The 19,171-nt window shown below is 31.8% G+C and overlaps 2 protein-coding genes across 3 annotated transcripts in view; both read left to right on the top strand.

The window, feature by feature from the left end:
• The window catches only part of LOC134701421 (microfibril-associated glycoprotein 4-like), a 178,174-nt gene that overhangs the window by 72,900 nt on the left and 86,103 nt on the right, over nt 1-19,171 (top strand). The gene's annotated exons all lie outside the window — the stretch shown is intronic.
• LOC134701497 (monocarboxylate transporter 12-like) lies at nt 228-6,386 on the top strand. Its single transcript, XM_063562650.1, has 5 exons — nt 228-851; nt 1,512-1,655; nt 3,257-4,024; nt 4,794-4,844; nt 6,244-6,386. Exons 1-5 carry the CDS (start codon nt 665-667, stop codon nt 6,384-6,386), a joined length of 1,293 nt encoding a protein of 430 aa, XP_063418720.1. The 5' UTR covers nt 228-664.

The raw sequence follows: 19,171 nt of genomic DNA, 5'->3' as shown, positions 1-19,171 counted from the left end.
ACATAATTTTGACAGGAGCTGTCATTTTAGTTTTTTGTACATCCTTTACATAGAGATAGTTCTTTTAACTTCTGTGCATATAGATATATGTTTTGAATCCGGAAATGATAATTAATCCATTTAACATTGTTAAATGCTTTTCTGTGTCTTTGAACGACTGCATATATAAATGTATTATGGAGTATTTTATTGTCGTTCTATTGAAGAAATGTGAGCACACAGTGTGACGCAAGACTGCATGTTATTGGATAATGAATGCATAGATACATGTTGCATGACTGGATATGTTTAGAACCGTCACACTTCATCAAATTTTTAATGTGTATGTCAATATTTATATGTGACGAGGGAAAATATTTAAATCCGTAAAGTTTCATGGACTATATTCAAAATGTTCCGATAATTAGAACAATATATGTGTGAGATATAACCTTATTGAAAATTGTATTTAGTTTGATATGATAAGAACACACACATACGCTGGTATGTTTGCGTGAAATCTATTAGGATGCGTAACGAGTGTACATGTGTACCGATAGTCTTTGATCTATTAGTTATTCAAGAAGTTATAATGGAGGACTCGTACCATATTTCTCTGTAGATAAAAGATAGATTTCAGAAATGATTTAAGATTGGATAGCGAAGTTTCTTCAAATATACAGCTATGACAAAGCCAGATCGGGGCTGGGCATGGGTGGTAGCCACATCTTCGTTTTTTGCACATTCTATAAGTGGATATTTCCAGTGGGCTAGTGGTATGGTTCATATAGTGCTGTTGGAAGCCTTCGATGATAGTTTGTTAAAAACGTCATGGGTCAGTGCTTTGTTTTTGTCCTTGATATCATTAGCAGGTGAATATTGATGAGATTTTTTTTTTATTTTATTTTATTGCTACATGTATCGGTAGGTAATATCACGTCACGTGCTATTTAGCTTAAGCAATACTGTTTGTTTTCAGCGGCATTTATACATTTTCATAGGGAAAGGGGGACAACTAAAATACACTTTATGTAGTTTTTATATCCCGAAACTTTACTAAAAATAGTGAGAATAAAAAAAATAGAATAAATAAAGGCAACAGTAGTATACCGCTGTTCGAAAGTCATAAATCGATTGAGAGAAAACAGATCCAGGTTACAAATAAACTTCCAAAATAAAAAAAAAATATCATGAAGAACCGATAAAATGATCAATCAGATTACACAGTATATTGAGAACTATCATAATTTTTATTTGCACGGACGTGTTTGCCTTAATAAAAATCAGAGACGTAGTATACGGTATTGGTTTTTTTTCTTTCTGTAAGGCCGTATGTAGCCAATAACTGCTTACATCCACTTCATTTTAACTATGGTGGATATTCGTCTCATTGGCAATGATACCACATCTTGTATTTATACGATTGCCAATAAGACAAATTTCCACTGGAGACCGTCACCAAATGACGTTTAATATTTTGAAATATTTACATTAAAATCAATAAGTTTTGTGCATTATTATTGTTCTTACAGGTCCATTGACCGGTGTTTTAATTAACAGATTCAACTGTAGAATATCAATGATAGTAGGATCTCTGATGCTTACCATTGGTCTCGTTACAACAGCATTTGTTCCCAACCTTAACTGGACATTTTTGACATTCGGACTTTTATCAGGTAAATATTTTTAAAAGTTAATTCATGAAAAAGGTCAAAATTAATATATGTACATGTCTACCTGTAAATCTTGTGGTCTAACAATAGTCCAAAAACGTATGACGTATTGACAGGCTTTTTTATTATTTTTTCTTTGACACCTTCATATAGCCTTTCAAGACGTTATTATTTTTTAAAGGTACACAGTTTTTGAAAAGACCAAGAAACGTACTTTACATTAAAAAAAACAACCGTAGAGACGGGTGTTCTATGGAAATACCCTCGCCCTGAACCTGCATGAAATATTTGCCACTGAACGTTAAGTAACCAACAATCAATCATCTATGAAATACTGATTACCAAATATATTGATTAAGTTTCCTATGATAATAGTCTATATAAAGAGATTAGGATAAAAAAAAAATCCCATATCTATGTTACTATATATTAATGAACAATAACAGAGGAGTTGATTTACGTAACTTGAAGAGGTATTAATGGTACCATATCTTCTCATTTATAAACTAGGACATTTTTGAATGAATAATTGGTCATTGCAAATAAAACTAAATGTAATGTCAACGTCAAAGGCACTAACCCAACAACACATATGTACCATTACCACATATTGGCTACTTTTTATACCCTTATTAGCTTTTTAAAAGGACATGTTATCAAAGGAAAATGCGAAACAATGCAAACGGAAAATACCAAGTTGAACGATCTTATTCATGCCAATTTACTTATCATCTTCTCACCTTTCTTACCATTGTTATGGTATACATATATTCTTCTAGAATAGCCGATTTCTCAAAATTGACCAGTAAAGTATACCCCATTTTTTCGCATAAAGTAACGTACACGGTACCGTAAATTAAACTAAAAAAGTACGCATTGAATGAACTTGCACAGTAGAAAAAAAGTCGAATGTGCATGTTTTTTCTCGTATATTTTAAAATTTAAAAATTTAAAAAACATATCTAAGGTTAAATTATTTGTCACTGGTTATATTATGATTCATTTAGGTTCAACACTAGTATAACAATATTTCTTTATATGCTTTATAAATCTCAAAACACTAATATTGCCTTAGCAATAATTCATGCTCATCGGTAAATAGGCAGCAGTCGTCCGTCTTCAACAATGAGCAAAACGCTGACCATGATAGAGTAAACTTTAAAAGTCCACAACATAAAGAGCAAATGTGAAACAATTCAAACAATTGTCCAATTTATAACAAAGAAATAAAAGGGAAAAAAAATAGACACCAATCAACGCCTACCACTGGTTAACAGGCTACTGACTATGAACAGTCACATGACGAATGGAACGGAGTAACGGCGAAAACGGTCCAATCTATATACATAAAAACGAGAAACGAGAAACACGTATAAATTTCATAAACAAACGACAAGTACTGTACATCAGATTCCTGACTTAAGACAGGTGCAAACATTTGCAGTGGGATTAAACGTTTTAATGGTACCAAACCTTCTCCCTGTTTCTGAAACAATAGTATAACATCGCAATATAGAAAACCACACGATAAGCCTGATATCTTGGATACCTTTTTTTAGATAGTGCTTACATATTTCATAAGCTATGTTTTCATCTCTTTAAAGGGACTGGTCTAGGAATATGCTATAACTCTGGACTCATTGTTCTCGGATTCAACTTTGAACGAAAACGAAACCTAGCATGTGGATTTGCTATATCAGGATCAGGTATAGGTCCGTTTCTGCTGACTCCTATTTTCCAGTTTATTTATGAGACCTACGGTAGAACAGGCTATTTTATCCTTCTTGGAGGTCTCTCTTTACAGTATTGTGTATGTGCTTCAACTTTCTGGGAATCAGAAATAGAAAAAAGATCAAAAGAACGCAAACCTCTTCAAAACCAAAGTACTCATGACTCTTGTAGACCGTATTTATCCATTATGAAAAATATACCAATGTCGTGTATATGCTCATGCCTTTTTTTAGCGGATATAAGCGTCTTCCTTTTGTATTTACATTTTCCAAAATACTGTTTGCAGACGAATTCAACAAAATCAGAGATATCTCTATTCATGTCACTGGCAGGTATATGGAGTGCTATAGGCAAGTTACTGTTTGGCATGGCGAACAACAGTCACGATATCGACGAAACTATTACGCTTTTCGGAACCTTCGGGATTTTAGGTATTGGTACCATAATTTTTCCTTTCTTCCGTTATGAGTTCTATGCTAAAGTTATATATGCAAGTGTTCTTGGCTGTTATTCCGGTTGTTGTTGGATTGTATTAAACACTATAGTGATCTGCATCATCGGAAGAGAGAGATTTGCTCATGCCATTGGATACATAATGCTTTATTGTGGGCTAGGAACACTTTTTGGACCTCCTCTTGCAGGTAAGTAATAATGTTCCTATTTTTAAAATATCTAATGATAATGAAAATTAATGCATTTTCCATTCCATTTTGAACAAAACAAGCTATTAAAATGCATAATTTTACTTTTTTGAAATTTCGATTAAAAGAAGCATTCGGCTTTTGTCTGGTCTTTGGTGGGGTTGTTATCTCTTTGATATTTTCCCCATTTCCATTTTCATGGTTGTATTAGATCTGAAAAACCCATATCATAAAGCGACGGTGAACTCGGATGATAAAGCGTACAATGTACTTATTTTGTGATTTCATGAATCAAATATAAACTCTCAAAAGAGCGATGTAATGTCATATGATGATTGATTGGGGAGGGGGAGGGGTTATTGTGTAATGAAAACGCAATGGCAATAAGTTCAGGACTAACCCAAATAAACTTTTGATACAAATTAAAAAATATTAAAAAATATTTGTGCAAGGTACATTTTTAAGCTGACCAGGATGAAGGATGGTCAATTTGTTTTTACACTTCAAAAGGGAGGCTTGTGGAAAGGGGTGGAAATTTTAACTAACAACATTCATTTAGAAATTTGTTGCAATAACAGCGAAAAGGCTGTATATTTAAGCATCTCGCAGAGCTAAACGGTCTCTCTACTTTTGCAAGTATTCATCAGCCGGACAATATAAGTCCAGTGCCGACCATATTTCTATTTATAAACCAATCGATTGGGTTGACCACTCATTAGCACAATAAATCAAATACAAATAAATTGTTCAGTCATTCATTATATTGTAGGATTTATTGTTGACTTTGGTGGAACATACGGTGATTCTTTTACAGCAGCAGGTTTGTATACAATAATATCAGACGGAAAAGAAACAGACATATAGGTTATGAAACAATACACCACTACAAATATAGACGTGCAAGTGAGACCTAAAAAGACTGTAAGATTAAATCGTGTTTTTCATCACAAACTATCGTATATGATTTCACTTTTTTTAGAATTTTTTCATTTTCATTTTTACCCGATGATGTTTTTTTTTTTTTTGCTCACACGTTGTTGTCAATTATATAATAAAATCATTTGTGACTGTTATAAAAGTGAGAGGTTTACTAAGCTGTAAAACTAGGTTTACTAAGCTGTAAAACTAGGTTTACTCGACCACTTTATTCAAAAAGAAATGCTTGTACTTAGTCATATGAATATGACAGTTTTTTTTTCTATTCGATTATTGTGTTTATGGTTTAACCATTTGATAAAGGACTCCCGTTTTGAATTTTACAAAGAGTTCGTTATTTTTTTGTTATTTTACTCTCTTTACGTTTAGTCAAATCCCCAACGTAACTTACAGCTTTACCCTCCTATATTATAATTATATTCATGTCATGTTGCTGGACATCTATTTAAAATGATCACCAAACAATTGATAGATTTTGGCAACTTTGTCTTCATCTCGAAAATAGATAAAATGTTCAAAATCATAACTTGCGTCAGCTATCAATAATCAGTTTAGTAGATAAAAAGTAAGATAAAAAAAATACTGAACTCCGTTGAAAATTTAAAACGGAAAGTCGCTAATCAAATGTCAAATCAAATGATAAGACACATCAAACGAATGGACAACTGTCATAGTTCTGACTTGGTACAGACATTTTCAAATGTAGAAAATGGTGGATTGAACCTGGTTTTATAGCGCTTAACCTATCACTTGTACGACAGTCGCAAATATTCCTAAAATATTTAACAAGGACAAATGTAAAAATCCTAACTTTTTTTATTGAAAATGTTTTGATATAAAAAAAAAATGCTAGATTCTCATAAAAAAAAACTAAAGGTATAACCTCATTTTCAGGGGAATAATGAACTTTCCCTAGAAAAACACAATGTAACTGTTCGTATATGAAGGTTTTAATTGGGGACCCTCCATTTCTGCTTTCGTTAATTTTTTATGCCATTTTCTTTATTTCTTGTATCAATTGTGTATGCCTTTTTCTCAACTCTTTATATTTCAACACTCAATTATTCTCTATTCTTCAATTAATTTTTTTTGCCGCCGTTTTTATCAATACTTTTTTTATATTATTTAGACTTTATTCTACACTATTGGTCGTATATGGTCTTTCCCGTAAACCTCATCCTCTTACGTTGACTAATGAAGAGTAAAAACATATATAACAAGTTTGAATTTCAAGGATTGATGTACTATTTTTCCAATTATTTATGTTTTCCAATATATTTTAGGTGTACTTTTACTATGCGGAGCTTTCATTGGACTGTTGAGTTCACTGTGTCAGAACAAAGACAATCAGAACAAAGCCATTTATTTAGATTTTGAAATAGATATAGAACTAACTGAAAAAGAGCAAATGTTAAATATAAAATGAATATATAAATGTGACCTGTATCCTTTATTTCGTATTTAGAAACAAATGCAAACATTCCTCCGTGTGGTTATATTTCGGACCATATGAGTATTTGGACCATGCGAGTATGGTCATAACCATATGTAAGTAAGTAAGTAAGTAAGTAAGTAAGTAAGTAATTTTTATTGGTTTAAAATCCAAAATTACAGGATTGATACCAAGACAATACAAATTTGTTATACACAAACATACAAACATATATATATCATACCAAATTTATAAACATTATATGCGGAGGTGGTACCACAAAGTTATTTAGTGCTTAATAGAGCATTTCTAGAAATGTACATGTCGTTTATAAATTTAACAATAATTATAAGTATATCAGTCTCAACACACGTATACAAAAATTTAAATCTTGCTTCATAAGTCATACTGAAAAAGAGGGAACTATTTCCCTAATTTTTGAAAACAGTTGGTCTTTAATTATATTTAGTTTTGTACATTTTAAAGTGAAATGAAATTCATCTTCTACTTCTAAGAGACACAAAGGACAAATTCTTTCTTGAACAGGGGTTTTAGTGTGACGCCCTTGTTCAATTCTAAGAACACTATTCTTATACGAATTTTAGCAAAATGCCCTATTACTTTTCTGTCTATTATATTAGCATATACTCGCTTGGTTATTAACGGTCCGGGCTATATGAATATTTAGACCAAATTGGTATTTTCCAAATAAATTATAACTACTTTCACAGGAACACAGGCTCGTCATATGAACTCAAAATCGATACAAGACTCATCAGTCACACTCAATACAAAAATTGACAAGGCCAAATGAAGCTGAAGTTGAAAAGCTCTGTTGACCCAAATTCCGGAAGGGAATGGATGGATGTATAAATGAACGAATGAAAGAATAAAAAAAAATCCAACAACGATACCAACATCCAAGGTAAATTCAAAAAGAGGAAAGTCGATAAAAAAAACCTGACAAAATCAAATGTACGACTATATCAAATCAAAAGAACAAATGAAATATAACTTTCATATTCCCGACTTGGTTTTAGGTATTTTCCGAGAAAATGGTACCTCAAACCTGGTTTTATATATCCCACTTGTAAGATATTTGTTTCTACTTCCGTGAACGACCCAGACATACATGGAATTCATTTTTATTTGAAAACTTGGTCTTCAATTGATATGAAGTGGCTCTCTAACTTTAGGACTGAGATATTTCCTTCCGGAGATGTTCTGTTCATGCTGAGTTATATTTTAAAAGATGACCGGTAATCACATGGCCAGAGGGGTTGTATATATATGGAGAACGCGAACAGTCACATGTTAGATGGGTTGTAAATATATGGCGAGTTAAAAGAGTCATATGTCGGAAGCCTTTTTAAGTATTTTTTTCAAATCCAAGTCTTGCAATGCTTTTTATACGTTTGGAAGTAAAGCGGAGGTTATATATTTGTGATGAAGAACGTTGCAGATGCTAATAGCATCGATGCCTTTATTTAAAAACTGAATTGAAAGGAATTGCCTATTTAAGTTCATTTGGTCATGGTAATCAATTATTTATGATTAACATACTATATAGTAAAAAATCATTTCTGTAGACCACCGAAAGGGGAAGTGGTCTAGAACACAGTATTATTTTATTTAGGGGGTCCACTATACACGCAAATTTTTATTAGTCTTCACTTCAAGGTTAATCGAGCAAATTTTATTAAATAAGGCTTTTTACAGGGTTTTTTTTACTTTACTACGGGCCCATGAGGATCTTAAATCTGATTTTATTGCTGTGTCCACAATAGACACAGCAATATTATTCTACGTATTTCACCTGTATCGGTTTGGACAATTCCATGGACTATTCCATACACACACCATTATGCTTAAGGGGTTTTCATGTGTCATGTCAAGATGATATAGTCTATTTACCGTTGTTTGCCACAAAAAAAAATCTAGTAAAGTCACTTTTCTGAAAAACCAATATAAATATAGTTAACATATTTATATATTTAATCTAACTGTGTTCATTGACCCGAATGTTTTAATGACAACACACACCTACAATTCGTTTTGGTCTATTCCATGACATTTACGCGGGAAATATTCATCAGAGATTTAATTTTAATGGACGTTCATTTGGAAAAAAATTCTATTATTTTATATGAACAATTGTCATATGCGTTTGTGTTTCGTACATTTAAAGGATCAACGTTATTTAAATTCCGTATATCTTCATTTTACATCAGGTTTGTACGCATTTAGTCTCTTCTCTAGTCTATAATCTAAACTGAAGGCCGCGAAGGGACACATGTTATGATGACACGTGCTGCACAACCCCACATGTACACATTTCAACGAACAAAAAAGTTACCATTGAATAGACTTTATCAGCTGTTTATAGACATCTATATGCATTTCATCCCCTAATGTCAGTCATAATAACACTGGCATTAACAGCGGAAACCGTGTATTCGCGAATTCTGTCTTTCGCCTGCTATGTACGATTCCGTACAACATTGTATGTTGGGGTTTACATTATGGATGATTCCATATAACATTGTAGAACAGGGGTTGTTTACATGTTTAGTCGTATCTGCTATCTTAATGAAAACGATGTACATAATTTCTAAATATATGTTGAAGGAAACAGATAAATTGGTATACAACATTATCATAGTCTTTAGTAAGTGTCCCAAATGACACTGTAAACACTTGTGTACGTTTCCTCTTTTGTAGTTTCTTCACATATGTAAGTTTTTTGTATGTTCAGTCATGCAGGGGACTTACTGAAATAAGTGATTTTTAAATCACTTTTTTTAGTAGAAAATTCAATTTGCAAGGCTTAGTCACAAATTGGGATTTTGTAGTTTTTCAAAACTTAAAACAAATAGATTTAAATGATATATCTTTTATTTTGTACATGTACATTTAAAAGACAAAAACATTTTTGCTACTTTTAAGTAGCAAGGTGTATGCCTTTGATGCTATCATTTAGCTGAAAATTCTATTATAGTTGAAAAAATGCTATAATAATGGCTTTACATATTGAACTGATACTTTTTTAAATGATTTTTCCCACCAATGGGAGTATTTTTCCTGTGAAGTTCAAGGTTTCATCTTTCAGATTATGTAATGAAATTCTACTGTTTGCAATAAAAAAAAAAATTCACTGTTTAGGGGTGTTGAAATTAGGTCTTACATAGTTGATGCGTATCCCATCCGTGATTTGTATATATTTCAATGGTGCTCTCTGTAAGGCCAAAAAATTATGTTTGTTTACGGGTACCTGACCGATCCTATTTTGAGCACCCACCCTAAGCCATTTTATAGCCATCGTAAGAAATAATCCAATCATTATAAATAGGGAAACTCTCGCTTCATGGACATTACTCGGACCATGCAAGATGGACCACACAATTCAAAATCATGGCGCAAAAAATAAAATGGACAAAATAATAAAAAGAAAATACTGACCTACCTACCTACCCTACATATGTTGATGATGTAACCTTAAACAGACATGTACATGTAAGTTTTCTCGTTTGAATTGTTTTACATTGTCTTATCAGGGCCTTTTATAGCTGACTGCGGTATGGGCTTTGCTCATTGTAACATGTACAACAATCAAACATCAACCCACACTAAACTGAATGTAATTGAAAGACATCTAGAGGTTGATATCAGAGGCGGATTTAGGGGAGGGGGGGCCTGCTTTTTGATAAAAAATTTGGTTGCTTATATAGGGAATCACTGAATTGTGACTGGATCGAGCCCCCTCTTAAGTCAGTCAGTGGGCCCCCACTTAAGAAAATTTCTGGATCCGCCACTGGATATACAGTATCGAACAGAAGATAAAAAAGGGAACAATATGGTGAATTTTAGAGATTAATATTATTTCATGTACATGCATTTGAAATATTTAAGATATATTGTTTCGATTTTTTTAGTTCTAGGTTCCACAGTGACCTAGCTTCCATTTTCGAAAACTGTGATTTAAATGCTAGTCTATTAGAGGGATATTTCCTTTTCATTGGTTGTAGATATGGAATCTTATTTTACCATGAAGTCAAATTTGAAAATGACTTTGGGAATGAAGATATCATAAAGACTGAATGTCAGTTTTAGTCTTATATATGTACTTTATAATTTTAGTCTTGCATGTATATAATTATGTGTACATATATTCAGTGACAATGGTAAATAGACACTGACAAGTCTTAGATAATATTTTATATTTTTGAATCTTTTGTCCGTTGACTAAAATTAGGTGATGGTTTGTGTGTTGTTATTTCCAACAGAGGTAATAAACTCAACACATATCAATATGTGCATGAGGCAAATTGATAGTTGCTAGGTACGGAATGATTGTACCACAAGAAAGTTTTAACCTGTGTATCTATACTTAAAAAAAATATGATAACAAAAATCATGTCTTTTTCAGGACTTCTGAATCCAACCATGTAGTATGGAATGTTTTTGAGATGTGGTTTTGGTCGATGGATGTTAATGAAGGACCTGTAGTACAAAGTATATCACTGAATTTAGCTCTTTGTCTAAGTGTATTATTGAATACTTTGCTTTGAGCTCAGTTCATTGTTATGCAAATCATTCTTTGTGAAATAAAGATTTGACAGAAAACTCTCACGTACAAGGATTTGTGAAAGTAGTATCACCTCTATTTACAATGTAAGTATTGGGGAGATAAAAGCATTCTATTTTGATTTGAACCAAACATATTATAAAAAAAGGAACAAATTTACCCGAGAATGCTACTACCACTACTGGCAATATGATGCTAGGTTGTTTTAATACATCTGTACTAGCTGCCTACTGATGACTTGGTTCTGAGTGTAAATGGTCCTTCACCTATGCGGGGAAAAATTATAAGGCATATCTAGGCTTATCAATTTCTAAAACAATATTTCATTGTACATGTTTGAAATTTTTAAACAACAACAGAAATTTTTGCAGTTCAAATACATGTAGGTATCCTGTCGTCGTCTTCTCAAGATGGATGGTTTCCAGATAATAACTTCAGTATAAGTAAAAAGGAAGCCTTAAAATTATAACATATTCATAATGGATTCATTTATTTTCGTGGGTACCAATTTTCGAGGATTAAAGAAAATTTGCATTTTCGTGGATATTTAATTTTGTGGTTTTGCCGAAGTCTGCATACAAGCCTATAGAAAATTTGTTAATCGTTGAACATTTAATTTCGTGGTTAGACTCTACCCACGAAAGCCACAAAAATTGGTATCCAAAGAATAATAATGAATCCACAGTAATATTTATAATCATAAAAGGAAGCTTGGGATTGTTTTTTTGGGGGGGGGGGGGTTATATATATAGTCCCTAAGGTTTAGGAATAAGGGTTCCAAAGGTGACCAAAACAAGCATTAATCTTTAATTTTTACAAAAAGTCGTGTATAAGTATTTCAATTGTTCTGAAATTGTACCATAATATTGAATACCATAAGTAGAAGGTTGAGGTCTATTTTGTGGGTTATGGGGCAAACAGTCTAGGAATTAAGGGCCATAAACAAACATTTTTGTAGATTCCAGACAATATTTTGGAGTTATATTCATTTCAGAATTGTTTTTGAATTACCTAAAACCAATGCTTTATGAAATCTTTAAAAATTGGAGTTTAGTTTTCTCTGTCCAGAATAGTAGTTGATTCAACTTAAAATAATGCTATACATGTATATACAATATACAATGCAAAATAAACTTTACTACCAACTGATAAATTTAAGCAGTCTTTAATAGCCATTCAGTGATTACAAGCACTTTGATTATCATTCTAGGGTTATGCCCTTTCACAAATGGAAAAATTTCTCGAACTTTGTCTCAACTAAATTTAGTGAAATGTGTATATAATGCTTATTACCTCTAAACTCAGTTTAAGTTCAATTTTTGGCAGCTTCACTTTATGTACCCTTTTAACGTTATATGCTAGAGGGGGCATCATCACCATGACTGTATGACATTTATATTTTAATACTTTGTTTTATTAAAATGAGTAGTTGAATAATTATTGTTGCAAACCTCATTAGAAATTTGATTTGAGATCTTTTTTATACGACCACAAAAGTTGAAAAAATTTTGGTTGTACATTGGTATCACGTTGGCGTCATCGTCTTCATCCAAAGACATTTGGTTTTCGAACTCTAACTTAAGTAAAAATCAATAGAAATATATGAAATTTAGACACAAGGTTTATTACCATGAAAAGAAGGCTGGGATTGATTTTGGGTATTTTGGTCTCAACAGTTTAGGAATAAGGGTCCAAATTAGCATTGTTCTTGGTTTTTGCTCTATTACTCAAGTATTAGTAAACAGAAATCTATGATATTTAAACATAAGGTCTATGGCCACACAAGGAGGGTTGGAATATATTTTGGTAGTTTTAGTCCAAACAGTGTAGGATTTAGGAACCAAAAACAGGTCCCAAATAAGCATTTTTCTTGGTTTTTTGAACAATACCTTTAGCATATAAGTTAATAGAAATCTATAAAGGTTTATGACCAGTGTCTCGCCTACTTTTGCTGTAAAACGCAGGCTCAACAAAAATGAGGCAAAAAATCAATAAAAATATTCCTCTTGATGCTATCCTATGATTGTAAGAAGGTTTGTCCAAGTTTGGTAAAAATCTAGGACAGTTAATGAATCTAATAAATGTGTTGAAAACTATAACTGCAGACTGTATGTAATGTTAACTGGAAGAAAATCTAGTCAATTTAAAAGTAAAATACAGAAAAAATGAAGTTATCTTTATACAAAATTTACTAACTTATGATCATAAATAAGCTTCTGTCTAAGTTTGGTACAAATTAACCCAGGATAGTTTAAGAAAGTTATTCAAATTTTAAAAACTTTTACCACAGAGTGAATGTAATGTTTCCCTGCAGAAAAACTAAGTCCATTTTAAGGTAAAATACGGAATAAATGGATTTATTATTTTTATAAATTTTGCCTCTGGATACTATCTTATGATCATAAACAAGCAACTGTCCAAGTTTGGTAGAAATCCAGTATAGTTTAAGAAAGTTATTAAAATTCTAAAAACTTTAACCACAGAGTGAATGTAATGTTTCCCTGCAGAAAAAACTAAGTCTAATTAAAAGTAAAATACGGAAAAAATAGATTTATTTTTTCATAAAATTTGCTTCTGGATACTATCTTATGATCATAAACAAGCGTCTGTCCAAGTTTGGTACAAACCAAGGATAGTTTAAGAAAGTTATTAAAATTCTAAAAACTTTAACCACAGAGTGAATGTAATGTTTCCCCGCAGAAAAAACTAAGTCCATTTACAAGTAAAATACGGAAAAAATGGAATTTTATTTTTACAAAATTTACTTCTGGATACTATATTATGATCATAAACAAGCTTCTGTCCAAGTTTGGTAGAAATCCAGTACAGTTTAAGAAAGTTATTAAAATTTCAAAAACTTTAACCACAGAGTGAATATTTGTGGACGCCGCCGCCGACGACGACGGAATGTAGGATCGCTTAGTCTCGCTTTTTCGACTAAAGTCGAAGGCTCGACAAAAATGAATTATCGTGCTTCTTTGATATGCCAAATCTATCAATGTTAAGATTCTTAATTTTTGGTCCTGTTTTTAAATTGATCTACATTTAAAAGGGTCCAAAATTAAAATAAGCTTGATTTTAACAAAAAATGAATTTTTGAGGTTCTTTAATATGGCGAGTCTTAACATGTACTTAGATTTTTGATTATGGGCCCAGTTTTCATGTTGGTCCCAATCGGGGTCAAAAATTATTATACTAAATATTGTGCAATAGCAAGAAATTTTTAATTGCACAGTATTCTGCAATAGCAAGAAATCTTTAATTGCACAGTATTGTTCAATAGCAAGAAATGTTCAATTGCACAGTATTGCACAATAGCATGAAATCTCCAATTGCACAGTATTGTGCAATAGCAAGAAATTTTTAATTGCACTGTATTGCACAATAGCAAGAAATATCTAATTGCACAATATTGCACAATAGCAAGAAATTTTCAATTGCACAGTATTGCCAATTAGCCAGGAATATTCAATTGCACAGTATTGTCCCGTTTTCAAATTGGTCAACATTAAGATTCAAAGGGTCAAAAATTGAACTTTGTTTCATTTCAACAAAAATTGAATATATCGGATTCTTCCATATGCCGAATCTAACCGTGTATTTAGATTTTTAATATTTGGGCCCTGTTATCAAATTGGTCCACATGGAGGTCTAAAGGGTCAAAAATTAAACATTATTTGATTTCATCAAAAATTGAATTATTCGGGTTCTATGATATTCTGAATTTAACCATGTATTTAGATTTTGGATATTGGACCAAAATAGGTAAATGTCCAATTTAAAATTTTTAAGTTGAAGTTCTTTAATAGACCACATTCAATCTGTGTCAGAAACCTATGTTGTGTCAACTATTTAACCACAATTCAAATTCAGAGCTGTATCCAACTTGAATGTTGTGTCCATACTAGCCCCAACCGTTCAGGTTTCCACCTCTGCAGTCGTATAAAGCAGCACCCTGCGGAGTATCTGTTCCATTCATTTGTTATTTCTTAATTTGTGTGAATTAACATTGTTACAGTAAATGTTAATTACTACACTTGCATACCACAACAAATACTGTATTGGTACATGTATCACTTATATTTGTATCCATATAACAAAACAAAAAATGAAAAGGAATAATTTTGCAATACCTTTTGAGTACTAAATAGCTTTTTAGGTATTTAGACATATTAAGACTTATTAAGTAGATGTTGATGATATCTGTTTGACATGCTTCAAATTCAATCAGATTACTTTTGGAGCAGTTATGAGTCTTTGAAACATGCTCACAAAGGTTATTTTGGTGAAATCATTTTTATATTGGTCAAAATTTGTCTTTGCTTCGACCAGCTTTGGAGGAGATATAAAGAATTGATATAAATCAGCACAGAGGTTTACTTCCTATCTTATTTAGCCCTAATAATCATGTCAGACATAAGCCATTGTCATTACTTAAAACCAATAAATGTATTCTAATATGAGGAAGAAATTCGACATTTTAACAAAAAAATTTACTAATGATACTGACGATCCACCACAAAGTAATGTAAATAGAACCATACCAATAGTAAGCAAATACATATAAAAAAGATGAGGTATGATTGCCAATGAGACAATTCTCCACAAGAGACCAAATCGACACAGAAATTAACAATTGCTCTCCCAGCTACAAAATGTATCCAAAACCAAAGATGTAGAACATGTTCTATCATAATCATTTGGTAACTAATGTAATTACTGTCTCCTCATGTCTGTATTGAACATAAAAAAAATATCAAATAAATAACACTCTTAATGCTCAGATCGGTTGTCACCGTGCAACACAGTTATTAACACCATATAGGAAAAACATAAAACTTTATTGTCATAAGACACTGTCAAACATCCAAACATACTGTCCACACTCATCTGTGTCCACACTTGTTATACAATAAAAAAATGTTTAATGCAAAATGTAGGTAAAACAACGTTACTGCAACAAAGCCTGTAAGTATTTCAACCAGGGGAATTGAAATGAATTTGAAATGGTTCGTTTTTCGAATAAAGAGTTACTGGATTAGACGCTCCAAACGATACATTTTCTTATAAAGCAATATTTAGCAGTTGGCACTCATCCAAGTAACTTTCACCAAATAATTTATAAAAGGTATCAGAATCTGCCGTGGTTTATCAAATGGGAGCAGGAATTCCTGCATGTTAATTCACCGCCATCAGTCGTGATAATGAGACTATAATAGTTATCAAAGGTACCAGGATTATAATTTAGTACGCCAGACGCGCGTTTCGTCTTCATTAGACTCATCAGTGACGCTCAAATCAAAATATTTATAAAGCCAAACAAGTACAAAGTTGAAGAGCATTGAGGATCCAAAATTCCAAAAAGTTGTGCCAAATACGGCTAAGGTAATCTATGCCTGGGATAAGAAAATCCTTAGTTTTTCGAAAAATTCAAAGGTTTTAAACATTTCCATTTCTATTTACTTAAAGTATTCTGCATTTTCATATTTGACATTAACTTTGATTTTTCTTATCCAAGGCATGGATTACCTTAGCAGTATTTGGCACAACGTTTTGGAATTTTGGATCTTCAATGCTATGTAGACGAAACGCGCGTCGTTGTTCTAAATTATAATCCTGGTACCTTTGATAACTACATGTACAGATAATGGCTAATATCAAAGTCAAACAGACTTATGCAGTCTTATCCATTTAACATTTATAGCATTATAATACAAAATATATTTATGAGTACGCATGTATAGAATGGTATGTCTATTTAATATATATATATAGATTTATGTCAAAAAAACAGAAAAGTGAAGAAAGAAAAAAAACAATAATACAGAATTTGAAAAAGAAATATTTATAAAAATAAATAAATGAATATTTAGAAAACAAAAACAAAAAATAAATTACAAATTAAACAAACAAAAATACAAAAATACAAAAAGCTAGAAAAAAGCAAGAAAAAAAAAGGAAGACTTTTACTTAGATGATGATGTGTGTGCGATCATGGTTTGCTATCTAGACAATTAGAAATCTGCCCTAACTTTAAATAAACTCGTAGACATTTTTGAAAATGGTTTGGTTTTGCTCTATAGAAAGAATACACCTACCCGAGGTTAGTAGTTCTATGTTGATTTTGGAAGCCAGCGCAGACCTTCAAACATTTTATTTCGTATGTCTGAATATAATATACATTTAAAAAAGAAATGATAGGAATCTTCATGATTAACACCACAGCGGCAAGAAGGGTCAGAAATAATATTGACCCTATATACATGTAGATCATAGTTTAAGGATGTCAGATGAAAAACAAAGTTGGGTTAGAATGATATTCAGTTTTCTAATTCCAAACTCATATTGCTTCGGTACAAATATGTTACTTTGAGAGTAAATTTCTTTTAGTTCAGTTTTAAATCTATTTATTGATTCCGCATCACGAGTTGAATCATAAAGTTTATTCCAAAGACGTATGATTGATGGAATAAATAAAGCATTGGTCAATGCTAGCTGTATACAGTCAGCAGAATGGAATAATGATGTCATTTCCATTGCGCAGAGGATAGACCGTCATACTTTGAATTTTTGGGGGAATAAAATATGTCTTATATTCTAGAACATTTTTTTTTTGGAATATTATAAAACATTTGAATTTTTCTTTTCTCTCTTCTTTCAGCTAATGTTTCCGATCCAAGTTCTACATAAATAACCCTTGAGATTGTGAATATAGGTAACCCCGTCATTATTCTAGTATCTTGAAGCTGTCATTGCTCCAGTTTATTGATATTACCTACAACAATATTATCACAAACTTCACTGGAATACTCAAATAAAGGTCTTATAAAAAATAAATAGAGTTTTACAAAAACAATTCTGCTCAATACATATTTGAACATTCCTTAACATATTTATATGTTTAGATGTGGTTAAGATAATATTATCAACGTAGACATTCCATTCAGCATCATTGATTGCTAAATGTAACCCCTAAATGTGTATAACTATTTGTAAAAGGTGTATTTTTATCATTGAATATAAAGTTCATTTCTGGGATTTCAACATAAGAAAATAACATAATTTCTGGTTTGTCAAGATTAAAAGACATTAACCACTTTTTGGACCATTCGTTCAGCTTTTCCAGATCATGGTTTAGCACAGTTTCTATCTTCAATACATCACGATCGTGTCATCTGCAAAGAGTCGACACAAAGAAATAAGTCTTTCTGCAATATCATTAATATATATTAGGAAACGTAAGGGTCCAAGGACCGACCCTTGAGGAACTCCAGCTGAAATACTGCAAAGTTTTGAAGAAGATTGCTTGATAACCCCTCTTTGTTTTCCATCACTTAGGTATCTTCTAAACCATTTTAACAGATTTCTATTTATACTATAAGCCTTCATTTAATGTAATAAACCATCATGCCAAATTTTATTAAAGGCTTTGAAGAAATCGCAAAAAACAAAACAACTTATCTCTTTCTTATCAAGTGAGTTCAATATGCAATTATATATTTCTAACTCTTGATGAACCGTTGAACATTTAGAAAGAAAACCCGATTGATACTCATAAATTAACTTATTTCTTTGGAAGTGGTATTACGTACATGGGGGGACATATACTTGCCTCCCCATGCCGCTAAAGTTATATTTGCTTAAGAGCAATAAAAACACATCTATTTCCATAGCACGTTTATTTCAAAGAGACAGACAACATCACATGACAAATGCATCATCATCACACAAAGGGACACAACTCTCACGATAAAACTACAAAACACATACGACCATACAATACAGATATATAACATCCCGCCCCCAAAAACAAAATTTCCCAAATTTTATAAAAATGGTGTATGTGTTTTATCCATATACAATTTCAAGAAGAAGAAAAAAATGCACTTTAATAAATTCAAACTATATAATCACTTCCGTATATTAAGACTCAAATCAGCATCAATTTTCCAAATAATCTTTGTTAATACATTTATATTCACTGAAATATTCGTGGCTGACCAGTTCTCAATCTAGCATCCATACACACCAGTATCAACAATGCAGAAAAAAAAATCCGAACGTCTGGCATCTCGATCTCCCCCTTGGGACCTTATGCACGCATTACGTTCATTCAACATAAAAAAAAATATGCATTTAATACATTTACTCAATCTAAATGGAAAATACTAGAAAATTGTCATAAATGTAGCTG

The sequence above is a fragment of the Mytilus trossulus genome, unplaced genomic scaffold (assembly GCF_036588685.1).
Source record: "Mytilus trossulus isolate FHL-02 unplaced genomic scaffold, PNRI_Mtr1.1.1.hap1 h1tg000244l__unscaffolded, whole genome shotgun sequence".
NCBI classification, from domain to species: Eukaryota; Metazoa; Mollusca; class Bivalvia; order Mytilida; family Mytilidae; genus Mytilus; species Mytilus trossulus.
Note: the sequence above shows the minus strand (reverse complement) of the source record. Positions and strands in the feature narration are given on the sequence as shown.

Coding starts and splice junctions, on each gene's coding strand:
- LOC134701497 (XM_063562650.1), top strand. CDS start 665: ATGACAAAGCCAGATCGGGGCTGGGCATGGGTGGTAGCCACATCTTCG. Junction 1,656..3,256: donor GACATTCGGACTTTTATCAG/GTAAATATTTTT, acceptor ATCTCTTTAAAG/GGACTGGTCTAGGAATATGC. Junction 4,845..6,243: donor TGATTCTTTTACAGCAGCAG/GTTTGTATACAA, acceptor AATATATTTTAG/GTGTACTTTTACTATGCGGA.